The sequence below is a fragment of the Anabrus simplex genome, chromosome 1, assembly GCF_040414725.1.
Source record: "Anabrus simplex isolate iqAnaSimp1 chromosome 1, ASM4041472v1, whole genome shotgun sequence".
Taxonomy (NCBI): domain Eukaryota; kingdom Metazoa; phylum Arthropoda; class Insecta; order Orthoptera; family Tettigoniidae; genus Anabrus; species Anabrus simplex.
In genome coordinates, this window is record NC_090265.1 from 55,848,358 (window position 1) to 55,875,709 (window position 27,352).

At 38.4% G+C, this 27,352-nt stretch overlaps 1 protein-coding gene across 1 annotated transcript in view; it reads right to left on the reverse strand.

The window, feature by feature from the left end:
• The window catches only part of LOC136861051 (aminopeptidase N-like), a 119,580-nt gene extending 92,941 nt beyond the window's left edge, over positions 1–26,639 (reverse strand). The window contains exon 1 of the mRNA XM_067138797.2: positions 26,371–26,639. Within this exon, the coding sequence (XP_066994898.2) occupies positions 26,371–26,436 (66 nt within the window). The 5' untranslated portion in view covers positions 26,437–26,639. The remainder of the gene's footprint in view (positions 1–26,370) is intronic.
• Between the last annotated feature and the right edge of the window lie 713 nt (positions 26,640–27,352).

A 27,352-nucleotide genomic window follows, 5' to 3' on the forward strand; every position in this document is an offset into this window, starting at 1 on the left:
TATAAAAATCCTGGTGGTTAGTATTGAATAAGATGTTTCGGCATCGACGATCTATGTTTATAGAACATCTTAATAGCCTCACTCACTCGTGAAACATAAATAAAATGTTGCGTATGAGCATGCAAACAGCATGCACATTTACAGTTTTGTTCCATAGCGTACGATGTCGAAGCACACACTAATGAAAATGATAAAAATCTATTCTTATTTATAGTCTCATAACAATATTCGTTAGCGGATGGTAAGTAACATCACTCATATGAATAATAAGACAATAGGCTGCTGTGTTAGCAGGAATGTTTTCAGATGTTTCAAATTCTAAACGAATATCAACTGGAGATTCTTTTATAGATTCTTCATGATAAGAGCAGTCTATAACTTAACTACAATCGGAGCTTTATTTTTAAATTCTTGAGGTGTAAATAGCGGACGATCTTCTTTCTGATAATACGATGATTGAAATTTACAAAACATGTCATAGAGCATCCCAAACTTATTTTTCTCAAAGTTAATGTCGATGTTTTCGTAGGGATACGTAATTCCGTTGAGATATAGTCTAACGTGTCTTAATTTACAGTGATCAAACAGTGAGCTATCTTTTTCGTGATTGAATTTACGATTAGTTTGAAATCCAAAAATAATGTACAAGGGCTTCTCAGTAAAACGTGATGTTTTAACAGCCCAGCTATGCTTGTTTGTAGGTGGTAACACAGGATATTCATGCAGCTCCCAACTTCTAAAACGTATAGGTAATGGTGTATCATTTTCTACAATCTTGAGCAATCGAAGTTTTTCACGATCAGATAAGGTTACATGTGGAATCCGCCACAGTATACGATGCAGTGTTATTTTCGATTCTACTGGTGTTTCTACTGCTTTAAGAGAATTGTAATCACTTCGATCACGGATTAGAATAAGCTCTTGTTTTGCGTTGATTATAATACGTGTAAAGTCTTCTGCGAATCCAAAAATATATTTCAGTGATAACATACCCGTAAAAGTTCCATCCTCATTAATTATCCAGTTGTTAGTAGCTTTTGGACACCATCCAGCCATCCGCAAAAGATTACTTTCTTCATCACAGAAAGAAGGGTAGAGTTTCATTGCACTTGTAATACCAACATTCTTCGTTCGATCTATTTCAACATTATTTACTTCATATCGCGCTTCAGAAAAGAGAAAAGCTAGAGCATGGTTGTTTAGTTGTGAAGTGCTTGGTCCACTTCCATCAGACTTTTCTAGTCGTCCTTCAATATAGAGGTAGCTTTCGTGTGGTAAGGTGTAAACATCTTGCTGATTAATAATAAAAGGAATTTCATCATTGTTATTTAATCCAAACGTAAAAGGTTGATAGGAATGAAGCTCACTTCGTACTACACCTTCACGACTTTCTACTGTATTCGTAATGTCTAGCATTTCTTCCATTCTGTTGTAGTAGTGTATATCCTAAATCTTGGAGTATCTGCTTATGGGTATCTGTTAACTCGATGAGTCTCTGCACACATGTAGTATGTCTTCGGAATGTACACCGTGTTTTATAGATGGTTTTCATACTGGTTTAAGATGTAGATTGTAAGCTACGTACGCGTGCTGATCTAAATGAATAAGCTGATTATGTTTATTTACAAGTCTAAGAGTAATGTTGCTAATGTGTTTTACAGACACAGGATGATAAAGAACTACTGCTGGTTTCTCACAAATAGTATATCCACGTTCCTCTGTAACAATAAAGTCGTGCAGGACGTGCGAAGGTTGTAGATTACTATTCAAGTCTGTAATAATATTACAAGTAATGTTCACATTATAATCATCGAAGAGTTTTATAGGTTGATCAGACTCGTAACGTACGTTCGGTAGGAGCTCCCTCGATGAAAATCCAAACAGTGGTCCAATCGAATCAGGTTGTGATTTGAAGTCAATCTTAAATGATGATTCAATAACACATTTATGTGTAATGTTGCTTATAGTGATTGAGAACTTGTAATTATGATTACTAAAACTATCTTCCCCAAACTGATCAATTAACGTACTTTCAATATAGTCGTGAATATCGTCTACTGTATAACTACCTGAGGGTAGTGTTAGCACATACTCATCGTAATAGAACTTGTTTAAACCATCACGCACATTATAGATTTTATTATAGCTTTCAAACGATACTAGTCCAAGACTATGCGGCTGATAACCAAGTTCGATTGGTGGATTAAAATAGACGGTTGTTTCAGGTCCTTCTCCACGTACAGCAAACGTTCTTTCACTGTTCGTCATCACGTAGACACTAATGCACTTTCTCTACTGTCTGGGTTTGATATAAGAACATAAGACATAATCGTCCGCACATGTGTGTATTAAAGTTTTGCACACGGTTTTTATTGTAAACAATGTCTGCACTGCTTCCGAAATAACATATGAGCTCAAAAGGAGGAGGTAAATCTCCATAGCTATCAAAATAACATACTTTAGATTTACGTTTTACATAAGCAACGTAATGAGTTCCAGGTCCACGACTGTCGTCCAAGTTAATTACGGCACTTTCACGTTCACGTGGGCGCACTGGTAGTTGATCGCGCATATACACTCCTCGAAAATAATGAATTCCTAGTTGTTTAGCAAACGTAAAAACTTCATCATGCGTTAGAGCTCGATATGGCAGTGCATTCAGTAGACGTTTTTTGGAGAAATGTAGATACCAAGCCCTTTCTTGTATGGCGCTAGCTTCATGTTCACACCTTTGCCTCGTAACGCAATTGCCTCCATCGTCTTGTTATGACGTTCACTCTCTTTCAACTGTTGTTTCGCTTCTTCTACAGCTTTGACAGTTCTCGCTACAGCACTAGCACCACCTAGCAATGACCCTAAAGCTGCTAAGCCAGCAAACAGCGCAGGAAGAAATCCTCCTCGTTTTGGTACAGGAATAATTCGTGCACGTTTACTAAATATTGCTCTGCACTTTGGAGAAATTCTCGCTCTTGCTGCGCGTAACGCCTTAGTAATAGCTACAGGAGGATTGTATTCCCCTCGAATAGCTTTTTGCGCAGCCTTTATAACATCTTTCCATCCAACAGTTTTTACTTTCTTCTTCTTCTTCATGCCGTTTGGATATCGTTGTTTCACCATGCTGGACACGACTTTACTAGTCAAGAGCAAATCATAAACTAACCGTTGCCTCTTGTTTCGTTTAATATATATATTACTATTACGTACTTTATGATTCAGTTATCATGAAGATTATAAAGCAGCACATTGTACCACATCTCTTACCTAGTTCTAGTACAACTACAAGAAAACGTCATGGAACGTTGTTTCCTTTTACTGTTCGTTGTATTATATCAGGTCCGTCGGGATGCGGTAAAACAAATCTTTTACTCACACTTATTACTTCTGTAAATGGTGTACGCTTCGAGAATATTTACGTTTTCGCAAAGTCACTCTATCAGCCGCTATATACTATTCTACAAACTGTAATGCACGATCTAGTTAAAGATGGAATAAGATATTTTAAATTTAATTCACATGAGCAAGTACCATCACCAGACGATGTGCTTCCTAATTCTCTTATGATCTTTGATGATGTCGCAACAGAACAGCAAAACGTTATTCGTGCATTCTTTAGTATGGGTCGGCATAAATATGTTGATTGCATCTATTTGTGCCAAACCTATTCTCGTGTGCCTAAGCAGTTGATACGCGACAACGCAAATGTTATTGTGCTTTTTCGGCAAGATGAGCGCAACATGCGACATGTGTATAACGATCATGTTAACACTGATATGACATTCGATGACTTTAAACGTATGTGTGCTAAATGTTGGTCATTACACCGTTACAGCTTTTTAGTTATTGATAAAGAAAGTGATGTACAGCATGGACGATATCGCATGGGTTTCGACCATTTTATATGCATTAACACAGAATTACAGTAACTACTTGATTAAAAACCATCATGTTAACATCTAGCAAGGAGATCACAAAACATATCATCCAAGCTCGAAACAATATTCGACGGAAATTTAAAGAGCTTAAACGTATTCAAGCAGACACGAATTTATTTTTAAAAACACAACTAAGTACACCACTCAAAGAAATTTTTAATTCTACTTCATTACCGCAGTCTACTTCAAGTTTTGCTTCTATGCAAACATCATATCATAAAGAGAAGCATGAAGAAGAAAAGCATGAAGAAGATACGGAAGAGAAGAAGCAGGATGTAGATCAAGAAGAGGAAGAGGAAGATAAGGAAGGAGGAGAAGAAGAACTTAATGATACATCAACATCTAAGCTTGTTGAGTTTTTAACTACAGATGTTATTGCTGAAACACCTACTACATCGACGCAAAATCTACCATCTTTGTCTGAGGTTATGATTACACCAGAGTATCGCAATCAGTTTAGAACTTTTATTCAAGATACCTATGGATCTCTCTTTGCACCTTATATAGAAAAACTTTTTACAGGACAAACTGACACTACCTACGGTATTCGCTACGAAGATGACTGTTTCCGGATAGGAAATTCAAATGTTAAGATTAATAGCAACAAACTCATTGTAAAAGGTGTTACCTATAAACCTACGAAAGGACTCTTAGAACTTCTTTTCTCACGAATACCTGACAAGGATATAATTTTACAAGATGATCTTAAAAAATATAAAGCAATACTTTTTGCTACTGACGCAACACGACGTAATTACAAGAGAACAGAAGCTGTAAATGCGAATATGAGTTACAAGTATCGTGAGTTTATTTCTAAGCTGTTTCCGACTGCACGTAGTCTAGACGTTATCTACAAGCCTTTGTTGCCGTATGTGGATGTAAGATACTGGAATGACCCAAACTTACTCGTTGAACGATTACAACTTTTAAGAGCATCGCAAGAGGCTGGTCACACTGGTCACGGATCAGAAATTCTAGAAATAGAAAGAGAACTACGTTATGCCGGTATTATTTTGTAATGGCTCGTCAAGACAAGATCTCACCTGTAAAGGTAAACATCGCACATGAGTTACATAAACCAGCACGTCGCACCTACTGTCGCAGACGCGTTATTACACGAGGAAAAGATGATCTCTGGCAAGCAGACTTAGTAGAAATGATTCCATATGCTTCTAGTAATAAGGGGTATAAGTATCTACTTACTGTTATCGATGTGTACTCGAAGTTTGCTTTTGCACATCCCGTGCGTTCTAAAACAGCAGCTCAAGTTAAAGAAGCATTTAAACATATTGTTGAAGAATCGAAACACTGCCCAAGGCTTCTTCAAACTGATCAAGGTAAAGAGTTTTACAACAAGGATTTTTACTTGGCATTCAACACTACTCTACGTTCAGCAATCTCAAGGCAAGTGTTGTAGAACGCTTTAATCGTACACTCAAAACAATGATGTGGCGAGAATTTACAGCGCAAGGTTCATATCGTTGGATTGATCTGCTACCTAGACTTTTATCTACCTACAACGATACACCTCATCGCACTATCGGAACAAAGCCACGTCTTGTTACAAAGAATACACCTCGTATAAATGCTATTCATCTTGTAATTAAAACAGCTGATCCACATCGCCATCGCTTTAAAGAAGGTGATTTTGTTCGCATCAGCAAACACAAGTCTATCTTTGCAAAAGGATACACACCTAACTGGAGCACTGAAATTTTTCAAATCAGAAGTGTTAAGCTTACTAATCCAGTTACGTATTTACTTCGCGATCTCAGAGGACAGCCTATTGAAGGAGGATTCTACATCGAAGAACTGCAGAAAACAAAATATCCTGATCACTATTTAGTTGAACGTGTTATTCGACGTCGTGGCAATAAACTGTATGTTAAATGGCTTGGTTTTAATAACAGCTTTAATTCATGGATTAATAAAGAGGATGTACTTTAAATCTTATGCATGTTTTCTTTTAATCCTCTACGTTTCCTTTCTTCTAAGTCACTAGGACATGCTGTAGGATTAAACAACACCTGTAATATGTTTTGACAATTCATATTTATTTTAGAATATATATATACATTTTTATCCTTTGTTTATTTTGCGGTCTTTGTCACTCAGTTTTCGTTTTATTACACCAACAACGACAAGTGCTGCTATGTTCTTCTGAGCAGCTAAAGCACTAGGTAATAACACACACACACACACAGCATAACTGTACGAAGCAGATTTTAACAGCTACACGACATACTCTATGCAGGCAGCATGTAACTACGTGTCAGGCGAACGTGTTCTAGGGGCGCAGGGGAGATGAAGCTCGAAGAAAAGAAGATCAATCACTCTATTGATGAGTCCACGCCCAACATGCTTCCTCATCTTTCTCCCGGCACGTTTCTTCACCTTTTCCTTGTTTACTCTCTCCACAGCCATGATAAGTGTTTATAAGCGAAGACAACTCGTTAGTTTTAGGTCCGTGATACAGTTCAATTAGTTGACATGTACGGCACTGTCTCACAGAAGGTCGTCTACCTAAACTCACGTGTTCATGATGTAAACTACACGTTTGAAGCTCTGACAAAACAGGATCTTGAGTCCACTCACGAGGCACCTTATCCCAAATCTTCTTTACAGCATTCGCAGCTTCATTAACCAAAAATGCCTTTGGTAATGCATTTAACTCTTCTTCAGTAAAAGTGTTTAGTTTCTTTTTGCATGCATAAAACTTTACGATCGCCTTTTCAACTGCGTTACACTTAGTATCTGTTAGAAATGACATGATGTCTTTACTCTACAAATGTTTCTTTTACACTAAGGTTATTTCGACATTGCAGTTTACATATGTTGTTCACTTCCCGACATGCACTGCGACACAACCAATCAAAGAGCATGCATACATGTTGTAAAGACTGTTTACCTGTTTCTCTGCTATGCTCTTTCGGAAGAGTTTTAAATGATGGGCGCCCTAATTCATGCATGTCGATAATTTCACATGATGATGGTAGAAAATCACGCAACCATTCTTTCTTTTCACAACCCTTTAAAAGAACAAGATCTGCTCTTGACAAATGTGCATTCATCATTAAAGGTAGAAAACGATAAGGTAATCCTTTTTCTTCCCACTTCAAACCTATTTTGTTTTCAATCCACTGAGTCTGCTTTTTATCTTCATCTGTTTGCAAACAGTAAGGGAACGGTGGACTAAATACTAAACTAACAAGTTTTGGAGCCCACAACACACTGCAATCTAACACAGCCACCTCTTTAAACACAAATTTGTTTCCGTTTACTTTAAAGCCTTGCACATCAACTATTAATGTTTTCGTCATGTTTGCACTCCACACTCTATCACTGTTTCTCGAAGACTAAAGCTTTTAGTCAACGAACGGGTTTAAACATGCACAATGACGTCATCACAACAGCACGTGCTTACTCTAGCTTTCCCGATGCGTGATTAAACTTGTTCGAATTTACCGCCACCACATTTCAACTAAAGAGTGCAGCAGCGAGGTAAGCGATGTAAGATGGCGGTAGCTAAAGATGTCAGCACGGTGCTCTGTTGATTAAAGATGGCTGCTTGTCAAAAAGATTTTTCAAATTATCCGCCACCACATAGAGTGCAGCACTGAGGTTTGCGATACAAGATGGCGGGTGACAGCTTGTCAAATAGATTTTTTTTCAAAGGTAATTAGCTAAAGAGGGCAGCACTAAGGTTAGCAATGCAAGATGGTGGATGACAGCTGTGACGTAAAATATTACTCGCAAGATAGCACCACGATGCTCTTTTCATTAAAGATGGCAGCTTGTTAAATAGAATTTTTCAAATTAACCGCCTCAAAGGTAAGTAGCTAAAGAGGGCAGTACTGTTCTCTCTGGATTAAAGATGGCTGCTTGTCGAAAAGAATTTTTCAAATTAACCGCCTCAAAGGTAAGTAGCTAAAGAGGGCAGCACTGTTCTCTCTGGATTAAAGATGGCTGCTTGTCGAAAATAATTTTTCAAATTATCCGCCACGACAAAGAGGGCAGCACGGTGCTCTCTTGATTAAAGATGGTGGATGACAGCTGAAGAGCACATAGAATTTGTTTCCAAACAAGAGTACGTGGAATTTACCACCACCACATAGAGTGCAGCACTGTTCTCTGTAGATTAAAGATGGCGTATGACAGCTAACGAAATTACCCGCATGATAGCAGCACGGTGCTCTGTTGATTAAAGATGGCAGATGACACCTGTCAAAAAAGCACATGGCTTTGTTTCCAAACAAGAGCACGTGGAATTTGCCGCCACCACATTTCAAACTAAAGAGGGCAGCACTATGCTCTGTTGATTAAAGATGGCGGATAGTAGCTGTCAAAAAAGCACGTGAGTTTGTTTCCAAACAAGAGCACGTGAAATTTTTCAATTTGCCACCACCACATTTCAACGGTATCTAGCTAAAGATGGCAGCACGGTGCTCTCTTGATTAAAGATGGCGGATGATGGCTAACAGAACTTTTCAAATTGCCCGCTACTACGTGCTTAAGGTAGTAGCCATAAAGAGGGCAGCACGGTGTTCTGTAGATTAAAGATGGTGGATGACAGCTGACGAAATTGCCCGCATGATAGCAGCACGGTGCTCTGTTGATTAAAGATGGCGGATGACAGCTGTCAAAAAAGCACATGGCTTTGTTTCCAAACAAGAGCACGTGGAATTTGCCGCCACCACATTTCAAAGGTATCTAGCTAAAGATGGCAGCACTGTGCTCTGTTGATTAAAGATGGCGGATGACGGCTGTCAAAAAAGCGCGTGACTTTGTTTCCAAACAAGAGCATGTAGAATTTGCCGCCACCACATGGAGGGCAGCACGGTGCTCTCTTGATTAAAGATGGCTGCTGTCATGTGGAATTGCCTGCCACCGCAGGTATCTAGCTAAAGAGGGCAGCACGGTGCACAAAGATGGCTGCTCTCAAAAAGCATTTTTCAAATTATCCGCCACCACATTTCAAAGGTAAGTAGCTAAAGAGGGCAGCACTGTGCTCTATAGATTAAAGATGGCGGATGACAGCTGTCAAAAAACACGTGGCTTTGTTTACCTCGCGCTAGTTAGGTTAAGTTGGTAGCACTAAGGTTTAGACCCGTCAAGATGGGAGCACTGCGGATGACAGATGACGAATTTGCAGCTACTGCGATAAAGAGGGCAGCACAGTGCTCTGTGGTTTAAAGATGGCGGATGACAGCTGTCAAAAAAGCACGTGGCTGTCAAAAAGCACGTGGCTTTGTTTACCACGCGCTAGTTAAGTTAAGTTGGCACTACTGAGGTTTAGGCCCGTCAAGATGGCAGTACTGAGGTTAGCGATGCGTTGTTGTCTGTCAAAAAGCACGTGGCTGTCAAAAAACACGTGGCTTTGTTTACCTCGCGCTAATTAGGTTAAGTTGGCACTACTGAGGTTTAGGCCCGTCAAGATGGCAGTACTGAGGTTAGCGATGCGTTGTTGTCTGTCAAAAAGCACGTGGCTGCCAAAAAACACGTTGCTTTGTTTACCTCACACTAGTTAGGTTAAGTTGGCACTACTGAGGTTTAGGCCCGTCAAGATGGCAGCAGTGAGGTTAGCGATGCGTTGTTGTCGATGACAGCTGTCAAAAAGCACGTGGCTTTGTTTACAAATTCAAATCTCGCGCCAAAAATCAAATTTCCCGCCAAAATTCAAATTTCCCGCCAGAATTCAATTTTCCCGCGGGAGGAGGCCGCAGAACCCGCTTATTATACTACTCACTCGCTGATGTACCCGTGCTTCACTACGGGATTCTCAGAAAGACTGTCTTTGTGGTTTTTCTACCTGAAGTCGTCAGAAGGAATGTAGTGATTAAAAGCAATGTTACATAAAATACTCAATCAAATTAATAAACCGCACATTTTCTCACTTTTAACGAACAGTACGACGGTGCCGATCTAACAGTCCAAAGTTCCAGTGCTGCAATGACCAGACCGCAGACAGCCGTGAACACTTCTCTGTCATTATTCCATTAAATATGCACACTGCTCATTCCAATCAGTGCCTCAGAGTAGAAATTGAATAGCTCGAACGCTATGATGAACCAGTTTGTTACATATCAGTAATATCAGAAGTTTATCTAACTCCCCAGCTACTTCCCGCCAATTTTCAGGCAGGCTGTTATGCTCGGTACGACCGGGTGAGTTGGCTGTGCGGTAAGAGACGCATAGCTGTGAGCTTGGATCCGGGAGGTAGTGGGTTCGAACTGCACTGTCGACAGCCCTGAAGATGGTTTTCCGTTTTCTCCAGTTTTCACACCAGGAAAATGCTGGGGCTGTAACGTAATTAACGTAGGTGCTGCTTCCTTCCCACTCCTAGCCCTTTCGTATCCCATCGTCGCCATGAGTCCAATTTACAAAAATACCGCGGTATACAGTAGTAATCCCATCTATCGGAGATGAATGGCAACAGAGACACAAAGCAAATCACAACAAACAATGGTCAATGTAATGTTATTGTTGATCAATGTTATGAGCTTTCTGTATTGTAGGCCTTCACATTCAGTTTTCGTTCGACTCTGTAATATAAGGCCGTCTTTAATTATAGCGTAGACCGTAGTTCCTTATTCCCCGACTTTACACACCGATTTTCATTAAATTCTGTTTACCCACTTTCTCGTGACGGCGCTGATATGATCTTAGGAATAAAAATCCATATTCATAAATATCTCCGTACCGAGCTCGATAGCTGCAGTCGCTTAAGTGCGGCCAGTATCCAGTAATCGGGAGATAGTGGGTTCAAGCCCCACTGTCGGCAGCCCTGAAGATGGTTTTCCGTGGTTTCCCATTTTCACACCAGGCAAATGCCGGGGCTGCGCCTTAATTAAGACCATGGCCGCTTTCTTCCACTTCCTAGGCCTTTCCTATCCCATCGTCGCCATAAGACATATCTGTGTCGGTGCGACGTAAAGCAAATAGCAAAAAAAAAAATCTCCGTTATCATAGCCGGTATGGTCAAAATGTAAAAGACATAAATGATCGGAAATAATACTATGTAACTTTATTTATATAGTAATTGTCGATACGGCCACTAATAACACAAATATTCGAGAATTAAATTATAGCCTTCCCCTAAACTACCATTTTGCTCAACGTGAATAAAGTTATTTATGGCCTAGATTGTAGCGACTTATTACCCTGACTTTGTATACCGATTTTATTTACGATGGGACAACTAATAAATATTTGAGAATTAAATTTTGGGCCTTCCCCTAAACTACCATTTCTCTTAACGTGAATAAGATTATTTATGGCGTAGATTGTAGCGACGTATTCGCCGACTTTGCATACGTATTTTAATTAAGATAGGACCACTAATAACATAAATATTTGCGAATAAAATTTTAAGCCTTCCCCTAAACTACCATTTCTTTCAAAGTGAATAAGATTATTTATAGTTTATACTGTAGTGACTTATTTTAGAAATTTACATACCGGTTTTCATTAAGATAGTACCACTAATAAATAGGGAGCGGATTTTTAAGTAATTACATATTTTTTTTGCGTAAGTTTTAACGCAAGTTACGAAGTTCATTATTCCTATTGTGCATCTCCAAGTGTAAAAACTGAATTTTATTTCACATAAAAACACATATTTTCACATTTTTTAAATGTAAATACATGTTTTAAGAAAATCTATTATAAGCACATAAATCGGCAATATTTGTTGATCAATAAAATTTAAAATGCTTCTGTGTTATAAAACAATGCTCATATTTTCATTTTACTATTACGGTATTGTTTTCAACAGTGTATTTAACATAATGTATCTGAATGTTTCGGCTATTTATGGACTTCCCTCCATAAGTTCTAAAACTTGTTGGTCACTGGCTACGTCGTTACATTTAGACAGCGATTTGATTTGCTGCACAAGATGTTTCCTTGCATGCTGTCCTTCCAACTCTTTATGAGTCAGCCCTCTCGGGTTTTGTTTATAGAATATCAGCGAAAGGCAATCACGGAGAGATAAGGTGACGTAATTCCGTTACGACATGGGACACTCGGAAGAATATTGCCCCACCATTAGGTAGTGGAATTTCATCACTCCTAAGAGTAAGGTTAGCTGTTCGGGTCCATATATCATTCCCGTGGTCGTGTGATTTTGTGTTGAAAATATCTTCATTTCTGCTCGCTTACACCGCGTTTAGGACAAAACTTATACCATTGAAACACCAGCTTCATGACACATCCATTTATTACGAGCTGTTGACTACAACTCACTTACACACACACACACACACACACACACACACACACACACATAGCAATTCAAAAATGTCCAAAGAATAAAACAAATGAAGATAAACCACTTGACTAAATTAATATGAATTACCAAAACATAACCTCAATGTTGTATTCCTAAAATATGTACAAGATATGATACATGACATTTTATTTTTTATGAGAAAACTTCAACATTCCAACACTCCCCCCTTTTCTCAAAAAAATAAAAATACAACACCTCAATCAATTGTCCTCTCATCGCAAACCTATAAGCTTATACAAACTCTTAAGCTTGTTGCTTGATAAATTTTTCGTGAACAAGTCTGCAGCATTTCTCTCTGATGCTACATATACAAACTCAATTAACCCCTTTTCTACCAGTTCTCTACATACATGGTACATGATGTCAATATGTTTTGACCTTTCACTCACAAAATCATTTTTACTCAATTTAATAGCTGCTGCATTGTCAGCAAAAACTTTACAAGGTATATCCATAAAGCTTTCCAGCCCTAGCTCTGATAGCAAATCTTTCATCCAAGTTACTTCTCGAGATACCTCTGCCATTGCCATGTATTCAGCATCCATGGCAGATCTAGCAATACAACTCTGTTTCTTACTGTACCATGATACTGCTCCCCCTGCCACAGTGGTTACATAACCACTCACTGATCTTCTAGACTTAGTATCTCCTGCCCAATCTGCATCACAGAACACTTGTACTGACTCCTCACAATTTTTGAAACACAACTTTAAATCTCTAGTACCACATAAATATCTCATGATATGCTTCACTTTTGTCCAATCTTTAATCGTAGGTTTCTGACAATTCTGACTAACTTTACTTACCGCAAATGCAATGTCAGGTCTAGTATTATTTGACAAATATAGCAAACTTCCTACTGCACTGCGATAAATGGTACAATCAAATTCCTGCTCATCATTTTCAGCTGCTGAATATCCACTTGGTAAAACAGTCTTACTCGGTTTACAGTCCCTCATGGAAAAATCAGCAAGTAATTTGTCAATGTATAAACTTTGACTCAACATAACCCCTTCTTTTGTCTGTTCTATTTTTATTGACAATAAGTTTGTTGATTTCCCTAGATCTTTAATCTCTAACTCATCTGCCAACCTTATTTTAACCAACTTAACAACCTCTTTGTCACCTATTGCAATAATGTCATCAACATACAAGCCAATAATACAACACTCATTTACATACACACATGGTTCTTTGATACATCTCTTAAAATCTAGTCTTCTAATTATAGCATCAACACAAGCATTCCAGTCTTTACTCGAATTAGGTAGTCCATAGATGCTTTTCTTCAATTTACATACATAGTTTTGGACATCCTTTTCTACAAACAATTCTGGTTGCTCCATGTATACAGTACAACTGATTTCACTATTTAAGTAAGCACTAGTTACATCTAGATGTTCTACAGTCCAGCCTCTACGTACTGCAATACCTATTAACAGTCTCATTGTTTTCCTCTTTATAACAGGACTAAATGTTTCATCAAAACTAAGGTTTATCTGTCTCTTAAAACCTTGGGCAACCAACCTGGCTTTATATTTCTGAATGTTACCCTCACTGTCATATTTCAATGAAAACACCCACTTAGAGCTAATTATCTTGACATTTTCTGGTCTTTTTACAATTTGCCAAACATCCTTCTTTCTCATCTCATTGATCTCCACTTTCATGGCCTCCATCCAGTTACCAGACTCTTGGCTTGACATAGCCTCCTCAACTGTTCTAGGTTCTACTATATTTGCATGCCTAACTTCCATCACTGCCTTACAATCTGCACAAGTCTTACCTTTCCTCTGTCTTATTGACCTTCTCAGAGCATTACCTGGCTCTTGTATTGCTATAGACTCAACCTCTAGTTGTTCCTCTCCGGTCGCTGGCTCAACAGCCATTGTTTCCTCTCCGTCCTCTGTGTCTAACTCAGTCCCTAATTTTATCTCTGGATCTTCAGTGCACAGTATGTCAAAGTATGTTTCACTACCCTCTGCCTTTGGTACATTTATCTTTTCCTTGATATCAATTCCAGGACTTTTCACCTTAAAGGGAAATATCTGCTCCTCAAATACGACACTTCTCCTCACTATTACTCTTTCCCTTTCAAGACTCCATAACCTATATCCATCTTTAGTACCTGCCTCGTACCCTATCATAACGCATGGCTCTGCTCTGGGATCTAACTTCCTCCTGTCTGCCCTCACAGCCCATGCCTGACATCCAAATACTTTCAATCTACCTATTTCTTCCTGATCCAACTTCCTATTGAACCACAGTTCATACGGTATCTGAAAATTTATTGCTGAGGATGGGCACCTATTTCTCAAGTACACTGCTGTCATTACCGCTTCTCCCCAGAATTCCTTTGGTAACCCTGACTGGATCAATAGACATCTAACAGTATCAAACATCGTTCTATTCTGCCTCTCTGCTAATCCATTTTGTTGTGGAGTGTACGGTACTGACCTCCTATGAGTAATACCACATTTTTGCAACTGTGCTTCAAACCCGCTACATGTATACTCTGTACCATTGTCAGATTGCACCGCCTTAATTCCTACACCATGTAACTTTTCTGCATTTGCCTGATACCTATTAAACACCTCTAATACTTCATCCTTATTTTTCATACATACAGCCACATTAAATCTGGAGTATTCATCAATCATGGTTACAACATATTGAGCTTTTCCAAGTGATGGTGGACTAATTTTTCCAATTACATCAGTGTGCACAACATCAAGTGGTTTTTCTACCTTACGCTCACAAGACTTAGGTACTCCCTTGTTAGTTAGTTTCCCCTGAATGCATACAGAACAAGTATTAATGTCATTGCTCCTTTTCAATTCTAACATAGGCAATTTAAACAAGGCTTCAGAATGTGCATGTCCGTATCTCTCATGCCACAACCTAACCTGCCCAACACTTTTAAATACTACATTGTTATTACATTCTTGATCTATCATTTGATCACAGTCACTCACAGCTGCAATATCATTTCTCCCCTCTATTTGTACTACATACACATCATTCCTCCTGTTTGCAACAAACAATGTTTCATCTCCATTCTTATCTACAACCACTGCTTTCTCACCTGCAAATCCTACTTTGAAACCTTTGCTGGTTAACTTACCAACTGATATTAAATTTGCACCTAAGTTTGGTACATACAACACGTCTGTAAATGTAATTGTCCATCCTGTGGACATTTTTACTTTTACCTTACCTATACCTTTAATATCCAGCTTACTGTTATCTCCTATTTCTACATTCCCGGTTACATTTGTTAACATGTCTGTAAACATCTCCTTTGTTGGACACATATGATGGGACGCACCTGAATCGAACAACCAATCTTTAATTTTCTCAGCTCCCACAGAAACGACCATGCTCATCGCCTTATCTACTACATGTATAATTTCCGAACTTACCAGTTTTCCACTCGCATTCACTGATTTACTCTCCTGCGATGGTTCGTCACTCTTCATTGTTGGACATACTTTTGAATAATGTCCTGACTTACCACAATTGAAGCACTTTTGGGTACTGCGACAATATTTAGATACATGTCCCTGTTTACCGCAATTGTAGCAACTATATTTTCCTCGTCCCACGTCTTCTTTCTTGATATCTCGCTTCTGTTGAACAACCATGGCTTGAGCTTCATCCTCCTCACGTTTTCCAGTGTCATAAGCCTTTCCTCCATTTTGCTGAAGTTTCCTTCTGCTTTCCTCCGTGAGTAATCTCGCCTTCACCTTCGAGATAGTCAGTTTCGCCAAATCAGCTTCCAAGGAAGGTATACAAGCTGCATATTCCTCTGTAAGATTTCCGATGATCATTCCTGCAACTTGTTGATCTGTGAATTCGTATCCGGCTTTACTAGTTCTCCTCCAAAGTTGATTTATTTTTGCGAAGTATTCTTGAACACTCATGTCCTTCGGCTTCACAAAATGAGTTAACTGTTTCAAGGTCATAGCACCATTCACTAGCCCTCCGTCATTGCACAACTCGTCCAGTTTTTCCCATGCCCTTTTCGCTGATTCAATATCTGCAATGTCACTTTCAAAATCTTCTCCGACATATTTGAAAATAACCGCTAACGCGATCACATTGTTTCGCGCTCGTCGTCTCGTTTCTGTCTGAGGCAGTTGACAACCTGGCGTATCCTCATACCCTATTACTGATTCCCATACATCTTTCAACAACAGCTCTTGTTTCACCTTTAATGCCCACGAAAAATAGTTCTCCACTGTAAGCTTGGCCACATTCCTATTCAGTGTTTCTTCACCGGTCCACGAGGTCGCCATTTTTACCGTCAATAATGTCACAACTTGCTTCGTCCGACGTTAATTCTCGTTGTTCAATTTCCACTTATATTGACCAAAATTTACTGCGACGTTTTGGCGCTCTGGAGCTCTGGGCCCATAACCTGTTGAAAATATCTTCATTTCTGCTCGCTTACACCGCGTTTAGGACAAAACTTATACCATTGAAACACCAGCTTCATGACACATCCATTTATTACGAGCTGTTGACTACAACTCACTTACACACACACACACACATAGCAATTCAAATTTCCAAAGAATAAAACAAATGAAGATAAACCACTTGACTAAATTAATATGAATTACCAAAACATAATCTCAATGTTGTATTCCTAAAATATGTACAAGATATGATACATGACATTTTATTTTTTATGAGAAAACTTCAACATTCCAACATTTTTTATGGATTTATAAGAAATATTTCCTTCAGTGTCCGCTGCTATTCTTTTTATTGAAACAGTGATTCACCGTAAATGCGTGTGTCGTAACCTGCAAAATAATGCCAAAAGAGAAATAAGAGTACAAGGTCGCGTCTTCAACAATAAGTAGTGGAATTTAAAAGCATTTTCACTACCAATGGAAAAGTATTATTTTGCCAACCGTGTGGTAAAACAGTACGTGCAGATCAACGTTCTCAAGTAATCCAGCATTTGTCTGGAAATAAGCATACTGCGGCTGATTCGCGTGTGCGTTCGGGACAATTACTAACAGCTGAAGCAGCTACTTCAAAAGCAGGCCCATCTAAATATTCCCAGTATTATTTAGATCTGTGCAGAGCATTTGTTTGCGCCGACATTCCTCTTGGTAAAATAAATAATCCGGGACTGAGAAATTTCCTAACAAAGTACATTAATTTTGAGCCTCCAGACGAATCCACATTAAGGAAAAACTATCTCCCAAAATGTTACGAAGAAACTTTACAGAGAATTCGGGCAGTATGTGATAGCGAAAAACTGTGGGTGAGCATTAACGAAACCACTGATTCAAGTGGCAGAAAAGTAGGAAATGTTGTAGTTGGTGTGTTGAAGAATGACAAAACTGCTTGCGAACATTCTTATTTGCTAGCGTGTAAAGAAATGCTTGCTGCAAACCATGTCACTGTGGCTACGTTATTCAATGAAGCCATGCACTTACTTTGGCCAAAAGGTATAAAATATGACCATGTATTGCTTTTCCTTACTGACAGCGCAGCTTACATGAAAAAGGCAGCCGAAGGCCTTTCTGTGAGCTTTCCAAAAATGATTGTATTGTATTGTATTACACGTAACTTGCGTTGTTCATGCTCTACACAGGTTGTGTGAAACTGTGCGGGCTCAGTATCCTCAAGTGGGTAAATTAGTGTCTAATGGCAAAAAAGTCTTCGTAAAAGCACCCTCAAGAATCGATGTCTTTAAAGAGAAAACCCCGGATCTTGCGTTTCCTTCCCTGCCTATTGTTACGTGGTGGGGTACCTGGCTTAGTGCTGTGGTATACTACGCATACAATTTCGAAAGTTTTGCATCCGTTGTGAATGTGCTATATTAAAACGACGCGTCGTCAATTGAGATTCTTCAAGAGATACTAAAAGACAGCTCTTTGAAAAAGGATTTGGCGTTTATATCTGCCAATCTAAGCTTCTTGTATAAAACTATAGACATACTTGAAAAATCCACTAACCTGTTGTCCGAACCAGTGAAGGAAGTGCACGCTGTTGAAAATAAATTAGATTCACTCCCGGCTTCGCAGGTACAGGGACTGTTAAAGGTCAAATATCAAAATTTGTTCAGGAAAAACAGAGGATTTCAAACAATGTGCCAAATTTCTAATGTATTAGAGGGTGCTCATGTTGGCGAAATTGATGGTGTTATTGTTGGTGACATTCCTCTCTTTAACTATGCTCGTCTGACTTCCTGTGATGTGGAGCGATCGTTTTCGCAGTATAAGGCGTTCTTTAGAGATAATCGGCATGCATTTGTGATGGACAATTTGGAGATGACCTTTGTTGTTCACTGCAATTCTGAGACTACTTCTAGTAACTAATATTCCAGCGTGTGATGGGTGAGTACGAACTGGTAATACTTTTTCAAAGATGATAGGTTGCTTTTGCCATATTTAAACAAAACATTACCTTAGAAAAAGTATCCGTTCATAATATCTACTCTGGCATATCAAAAATTAATATACCGGTACCATACAGCACGTTTGCATACACAGATACCATTTTGCCTTAAGGAGCATGTTTGGTAGCACCATATTCTAATACAAAACATTATACTTATTTACTTCTTGAGCGCGAGTAGTTATGTGATATTTAAAGGAAAATAATTTCAATTTTTATCACATATTTTAAAGTTTTTCAGCACATAAAAAATAAATATTTTTCACATTTTTAGCACATAAAAATCCGCTCCCTACTAATAACATAAATATTTGAAAATTAAATTTTAGGCCTTCCCCTAAACTACCATTTCTCTTAGCGTGAAAAAGATTATTTATGGCCTAGATTGTAGCGACGTATTGCCGGACTTTACATACCGATTTTCATTCAATTCTCTTCAGCCGTTTTCTCGTGATGCGTGTACATACATACAGACAGACAGACAGAAATTACGGAAAATTAAAAAATGCATTTCCTTGTTACTATGGACATGACTGATACAGAAATACCATCCTTTTTAAATTTTGAGCAATGTACAGACAAAACTCTTATTTTATATATATAGATTACATTTCAGGCCTTCCCCTAAACTACCATTTCACTCAGTGCGAATAACATTATTGATAGCCTAGATTATAGTGACTTATTCCCCGACTTTGCATACCAATTTTCGTGAAGATACGACCACTAATAAAATAAATATTTGACAATTAAATTTTAGGCCTTCCCCTAAACTACCATTTTTCTCAGCGTGTATAGCCTAATGGTTCATGTTTGTGGGTTACTGTAGTCACGTCCTAGTTCGTGAACCATGGGCAATGGCTGAGTGGCTTAGTAAGTGGTCCTGAGAGTCGGGATACCAGTTGATATAGAATGGGAGTGGGCATCTCAGACATATTCTGAGTCGTGGCCCTCCTTGTGCTCAGGCGGCTAGGACTATACAATTCACCGGTGGTCCATAACCCGTTAGAGGAGAGATCCTCACTTGGACTATGTGCAAGTAGGGCAGCATCCTGCTTCATGAATTTACCGAGCTCAGAACACTTTAAGCAAGCCTCGGACCTATGGGAGTAATGGAGTCCCACTCCCATTTGACACGCGAGGGACTCCTTGGAAACAACTTGGCGAACGAAATGGAATTCGATGGGGAGCTATCAATATTAATGGGGCTTATGGAAGAAAGAAGGTAGAACTGGCTGAGTCAGCAAAGAGGATGCATCTGGATGTGCTAGGAGTAAGTGATATTCGGGTAAGGGGAGATAATGAGGAAGAGATAGGAGATTATAAGGTGTACTTGACGGGTGTTAGAAAGGGAAGGGCAGATTCTGGGGTAGGGCTCTTTATCAGGAATACCATTGCACGAAACATAGTTTCGGTTAGGCACGTAAATGAGCGAATGATGTGGGTAGATTTGTCAGTGGGAGGAATTAAGACAAGAATTGTGTCCGTGTATTCACCATGTGAGGGTGCAGATGAGGATGAAGTTGACAAGTTTTATGAAGCATTGAGTGACATCGTGGTCAGGGTCAACAGCAAGGATAGAATAGTGCTAATGGGCGATTTCAATGCGAGAGTTGGGAATAGAACTGAAGGTTACGAAAGGGTGATTGGTAAATGTGGGGAAGATATGGAAGCTAATGGGAATGGGAAGCGTTTGCTGGACTTATGTGCTAGTATGGGTTTAGCTGTTACGAATACATTCTTCAAGCATAAGGCTATTCACCGCTACACATGGGAGGCTAGGGGTACCAGATCCATAACAGACTATATCTTAACAGACTTTGAATTCAGGAAATCTCTTAGGAATGTAAGAGTTTTTCGGGGATTTTTCGATGATACAGACCACTATCTGATCTGTAGTGAACTAAGTATTTCCAGGCCTAGGGTAGAGAAAGTGAAATCTGTCTGCAAACGAATAAGGGTAGAAAATCTCCAGGACGAGGAAATTAGACAGAAGTACATGGATATGATTAGTGAGAAGTTTCGAACAGTAGACAGTAAGCAGGTTCAGGATATAGAAAGCGAATGGGTGGCATACAGGGATGCTGTAGTAGAAACAGCAAGGGAATGCCTAGGAACAACTGTGTGTAAAGATGGGAAAAGGCGAACATCTTGGTGGAATGATGAAGTGAGAGCAGCCTGTAAACGTAAAAAGAAGGCTTATCAGAAATGGCTCCAAACAAGGGCCAAAACAGGCAGGGATTGGTACGTAGATGAAAGAAACAGAGTGAAACAAATAGTTGTTGAATCCAAAAAGAAGTCATGGGAAGATTTTGGTAATAACCTGGAAAGGCTAGGTCAAGCAGCAGGGAAACCTTTCTGGACAGTAATAAAGAATCTTAGGAAGGGAGGGAAAAAGGAAATGAACAGTGTTTTGAGTAATTCAGGTGAACTCATAACAGACCCCAGGGAATCACTGGAGAGGTGAAGGGAATATTTTGAACATATTCTCAATGTAAAAGGAAATCATCATGGTGGTGTTGCAAACAGCCAAGCTCATGGGGAGGAGGAAAAGGATGTTGGTGAAATTATGCTTGAGGAAGTGGAAAGGATAGTAAATAAACTCCATTGTCATAAGGCAGCAGGAATAGATGAAATTAGACGTGAAGTGGTGAAGTATAGTGGGAAGGCAGGGATGAAACGGCTTCATAGACTAGTAAAATTAGCGTGGAGTGTTGGTAAGGTACCTTCAGATTGGACAAAAGCAGTAATTGCACCTATCTACAAGCAAGGAAACAGGAAGGATTGCAGCAACTATCGAGGTATCTCATTGATTAGTATACCAGGCAAAGTATTCACTGGCATCTTGGAAGGGAGGATGCGATCAGTCGTTGAGAGGAAGTTGGATGAAAACCAGTGTGGTTTCAGACCACAGAGGGGCTGTCAGGATCAGATTTTCAGTATGCGCCAGGTAATTGAAAAATGCTACGAGAGGAATAGGCAGTTGTCTTTATGTTTCGTAGATCTAGAGAAAGCATATGACAGGGTACCGAGGGAAAGGCATTTATGTTGACAATTGGGCTTCAGTGAGAATTGATGGTAGAATGAGTTCTTGGTTCAGGATACTTACAGGAGTTAGACAAGGCTGTAATCTTTCACCTTTGCTGTTCATAGTTTACATGGATCATCTGCTGAAAGGTATAAAATGGCAGGGAGGGATTCAGTTAGGTGGAAATGTAGTAAGCAGTTTGGCCTATGCTGACGACTTGGTCTTAATGGCAGACTGTGCCGAAAGCTTGCAGTCTAATATCTTGGAACTTGAAAATAGGTGCAATGAGTATGGTATGAAAATTAGCCTCTCAAAGACTAAATTGATGTCAGTAGGTAAGAAATTCAACAGAATTGAATGTCAGATTGGTGATACAAAGCTAGAACAGGTCGATAATTTCAAGTATTTAGGTTGTGTGTTCTCCCAGGATGGTAATATAGTAAGTGAGATTGAATCAAGGTGTAGTAAAGCTAATGCAGTGAGCTCGCACTTGCGATCAGCAGTATTCTGTAAGAAGGAAGTCAGCTCCCAGACGAAACTATCTTTACATCGGTCTGTTTTCAGACCAACTTTGCTTTACGGGAGCGAAAGCTGGGTGGACTCAGGATATCTTATTCATAAGTTAGAAGTAACAGACATGAAAGTAGCGAGAATGATTGCTGGTACAAACAGGTAGGAACAATGGCAGTAGGGTACTCGAAATGAGGAGATAAATGCTAATTTAGGAATGAACTCGATGGATGAAGCTGTACGCATAAACCGGCTTCGGTGGTGGGGTCATGTGAGACGAATGGAGGAGGATAGGTAACCTAGGACAATAATGGACTCTGTTATGTAGGGTAAGAGAAGTAGAGGGAGACCAAGACGACGATGGTTAAACTCGGTTTCTAATGATTTAAAGATAAGAGGTATAGAACTAAATGAGGCCACAACACTAGTTGCAAATCGAGGATTGTGGCGACGTTTAGTAAATTCTCAGAGGCTTGCAGACTGAACGCTGAAAGGCATAACAGTCTATAATGATAATGTATGTATGTATGTATGTATGTATAGCCTAAATTGTAGTGACTTATTTTGCATCTTTGTCTAGCGATTTTCATTAAGACACGACCACTAATAACATAAATATTTGAGAATTAAATGTCAGGCCTTCCCCTAAACTACCATTTCACTCAGTGTGATTAAAATAATTTATAGCCTAGATTGTAGCGGTTCATCACCCGACTTTACATTCCGATTTTCATAAAATTCTCTTCGGCCGTTTTCTTGTGATGCGTGTACATACATACAGACAGTCAGACAGAAATTACGGAAAAGTAAAAAATGCATTTTCTTGTTACTGTGGACATGACCGATACAGAAATACCATTCTTTTCAAATTCTGAGCAATGTACAGACAAAACTCTTATTTTATATATATATTTGATTAAGAAGTTATAATTTCAAATGATATACTAGGTGTTGAATAACATCAGGTTTTAAATAAATTTAACCCCTCAGATAATCAAATGGGGGTTAAGATCAAAAAACAGATATATTCATTCCTTCCTCCAAAACGGTCTAATGTACGAAGACAAAATTCCAAATACTGGTATATATTTTAAATCCTAGTTATGAAATAGGAAATTTTTTAAACGTTCCACTCCTAAAGTGTTAAATGAGGTTAGCTCCATAAATGAAATTATTCATCCCTCCAAAACTGTTTGAAGTACAAAGTTGTAATTTTATGAGAAGCTTCTTCTTTTATGTCCTAGGTGTAAAATATTGTTTACTTCAAAATATTTCTCCCATAAGGGATTTAGATGGTGATTGACTCTCTAAAACACAATATCCATTCTTCTGGAACCATTTCAGGCATGAACTTTTTTTTAATGAAGGCTTGTCTACTATATCCTAGATGCTAATAAATATTTAAAAGCATTCACCCCTTAAAGAAACATTCATTCCTCCATTACTGTTCAACGTACAAAATCAAAATTTCACAGGTTAGTCACTTTTAACGTCCTAGATGTTAAATCAGATATGGTTTAAAAAATTCAAATTTTTCCGTATGGGATTCAAATGAGTGTTGGATCAGAAAATAAACAATTATTCCCCCAAAATTGTTTGATGTACGGACTTTGAATAATAACTTTCAGTGTAAAACCATAGCAAAGCACAGGTATCTTGCAATTTATATAAGAAAACATAAAAGTCTAATAATACTGCCCTACCGAGCGAGTTGGCCGTGCGCGTAGAGGCGCGCGGCTGTGAGCTTGCATCCGGGAGATAGTAGGTTCGAATCCCACTATCGGCAGCCCTGAAGATGGTTTTCTGTGGTTTCCCATTTTCACACCAGGCAAATGCTGGGGCTGTACCTTACTTAAGGCCACGGCCGCTTCCTTCCAACTCCTAGGCCTTTCCTATCCCATCGTCGCCATAAGACCTATCTGTGTCGGTGCGACGTAAAGCCCCTAGCAAAAAAAAAAAAAATAATACTGCCTTGAGGAGTTCCCCTCTTAATTATTACAGGGTCAGATAAACCTTCACCTACTCTAATTCTCTGAGTTCTGTATTTTAGAAATATAGTCATCCATTCAGTCACTCTTTTGTCTAGTCCAATTGCACACATTTTTGCAGTAGTCTCTCCCATGATGCACCCTATCGAATGGCTTAGATATCAACAAATTAATCTAAAAAGCCACCTAATCGATACTTTATTTCTTTTGCCGTTGGCAAACTTAAAAATACATTAACAAACACAGTACATGTTTCGACCATTTAGTGGTCATCTTCAGCTGTATATAAAAAAATCTTAGATGATAACATTTAAAAGCAAGCACATTGGATCTTAAAACTATATCCCATGGGAATTCAAAAACTATTGTACTAAATGCTTTAAATGAAATGGAAGATGGGGGGGGGGGGGGGGGGGTTGGGGGTAAGGAGACTTATGTGAATGATACTTAAATTACAGTATCATTTACAATTGTGTTTAAAAACTTAAATGATGAAAAACATATTTTAAATATTTAAAAGCGTCTATGGTAAAATTCTTTTTGATAACATGTGGCGTGAATAAAAAGTTTGTGTTTATAATAATCTTCAGGCATTTGTGAGAAAAATAATAACTCAATCAAAATTCGCGTCTGTGGTGATGTTAAACACTTTGTTTTTAATAAACATACTTTAAAATATTCTAAAGTGTCTATGGTAAGGCACTTATTCTAATACACTTGTGCTTGAATGAAAGTTTATGTCATATGCACCAGTCTTCATGTATTTATTGTTTATATTTAATAACTTCTTTGAGTGATATTCTTGTGGTTATAAGGCCGTGTCGACTGTTTAACTTCCAAGAATTGCTCTTCGGAATGTGATAAAAGAAATTGTGTTAGTCGTTTAACTTGCTAAAACCCTGTGGTGGCTTCTGTTATATAAAATGGCGATCTGATTCAGGCAGCTTGCCTCGCGATCTTATCTGGGAAATGTTTAATCCGCGTTGCCTCGGAGAACTGCCTTCGTGCACCTAGTGTGATAGCGGTCGTGCACGAAGGCAGTTCTCCGAGGCAACGCGGATTAAACATTTGCCAGATAAGATCGCGAGGCAAGCTGCCCGAATCAGATCGCCATTTTATATAACAGAAGCCACCACAGGGTTTTAGCAAGTTAAACGACTAACACAATTTCTTTTATCACATTCCGAAGAGCAATTCTTGGAAGTTAAACAGTCAACACGGCCTTATAACCACAAGAATATCACTCAAGGAAGTTATTAAATATAAACAATAAATACATGAAGACTGGTGCATATGACATAAACTTTCATTCAAGCACAAGTGTATTTGAATAAGTGCCTTACCATAGACACTTTAGAATATTTTAAAGTATGTTTATTAAAAACAAAGTGTTTAACATCACCACAGATGCGAATTTTGATTGAGTTATTATTTTTCTCACAAATGCCTGAAGATTATTACAAACACGAACTTTTTATTCACGCCACATGTTATCAAGAAGAATTTTACCATAGACGCTTTTAAATATTTTAAATGTGTTTTTCATCATTTAAGTTTTTAAACACAATTGTAAACGATACTGTAATTTAAGTATCATTCACATAAGTCTCCTTACCCCCAATCCCCCCCCCCCCCCTCCATCTTTCATTTCATTTAAAGCATTTAGTACAATAGTTTTTGAATTCCCATGGGATATAGTTTTAAGATCCAATGTGCTTGCTTTTAAATGTTATCATCTAAGATTTTTTTATATACAGCTGAAGATGACCACTAAATGGTCGAAACATGTACTGTGTTTGTTAATGTATTTTTAAGTTTGCCAAAGGCAAAAGAAATAAAGTATCGATTAGGTGGCTTTTTAGATTAATTTGTTGATTATACTCATCGATACAGCCATGAAGTGGACAGTTTGCAATGGCTTAGATATGTCAATCGTGATACAGGAAGTACTGGAGTGTATCAACTTATGCTTTAACTTATACACTGTGATAGCTGAGGCTTTTTGACAGAGAAATTCTGTTAAGCACTTTTCCTGTGATGTCTTAGCAAGCAAACAATCAACCACAACAACAACAAAATATTCAACTGAACATACTCTTGACTTTTATATTATTGTTCTGAGATAAAAATGAATTATGAGGTAGAAAGTTGAAGTGTACAAAAAACATTTTAATTTAATATAAATAAAAAATTATGGCTGACCTTATTCTGAAAAGTTCCAAACACTACAGTCACCAACATCATTTGAGTCACCAAATGATAAAACATGTTGAAGAGAAACTGTCCCTCAGCTTTATGAAGAAATTATGTAGATAAATGAAATATTTGTAGATATATTATAATTTAATTCAGTGCAACAGAAACATGGTTCATGTTTAACTATCTTGAGGCTTTTACTACATCTTGTGTATGGAAGTCAGATCCCACACTGCATCACACTTATCTTTCAAAGTCTGTCATGCCAGTGGTAATTCTAGCACTTACACTCATTGAGTCACTTCTTGACTGAGCAATTTCCTCCAGGAAACAAAGATAATTAATGGCAAGCTCCCACACACTTTCATTGTACCTGATAAAATCTACATGACCGTAATTTACAGAGGATATTCATAAAATGTATAATATTTACATTCTACAGTAAAATGTTGAATTAATTACCATCAGGAATGTTAAATAAAATATTTGCTTAATGTACTGTTAATTCCTCTGTATGTACATGTATGATATTTATCATGTATAAAAATATTTAAAAATAATAATAAAATAAAAAATTGAGGTGGCCTGATTTAATTTGATAATCAGTAGGATGTGTTCTAAGTTACAAAGTGAGTAATATGTAGAGAGATAGAAACGCTGAAAGGAACTCATAATAGGATAAAGAAAATGAGAAGAGGGAGAAATAGAAAGGAAATAAAAAAAAGACAAGTACAACCTCCACATGAAAATGCACAGTCTGTTTCCAGTCATTTGTCTGGGTTAGGAACGAAATGAATGAAACCCCCATTTAGCAGTGAGGACAGACTTGTGCCGGCTGCTGAAGCCTGTCACACTCTTCTCGGACAATGATTAATGACTGACAGATGAAGTGAAATAATATTGGGGAGTGTTGCTGGAATGAAAGATGACAGGGAAAACCAGAGTACGTGGAGAAAAATCTGTCCCTCGTCTGCTTTGTCCAGCACAA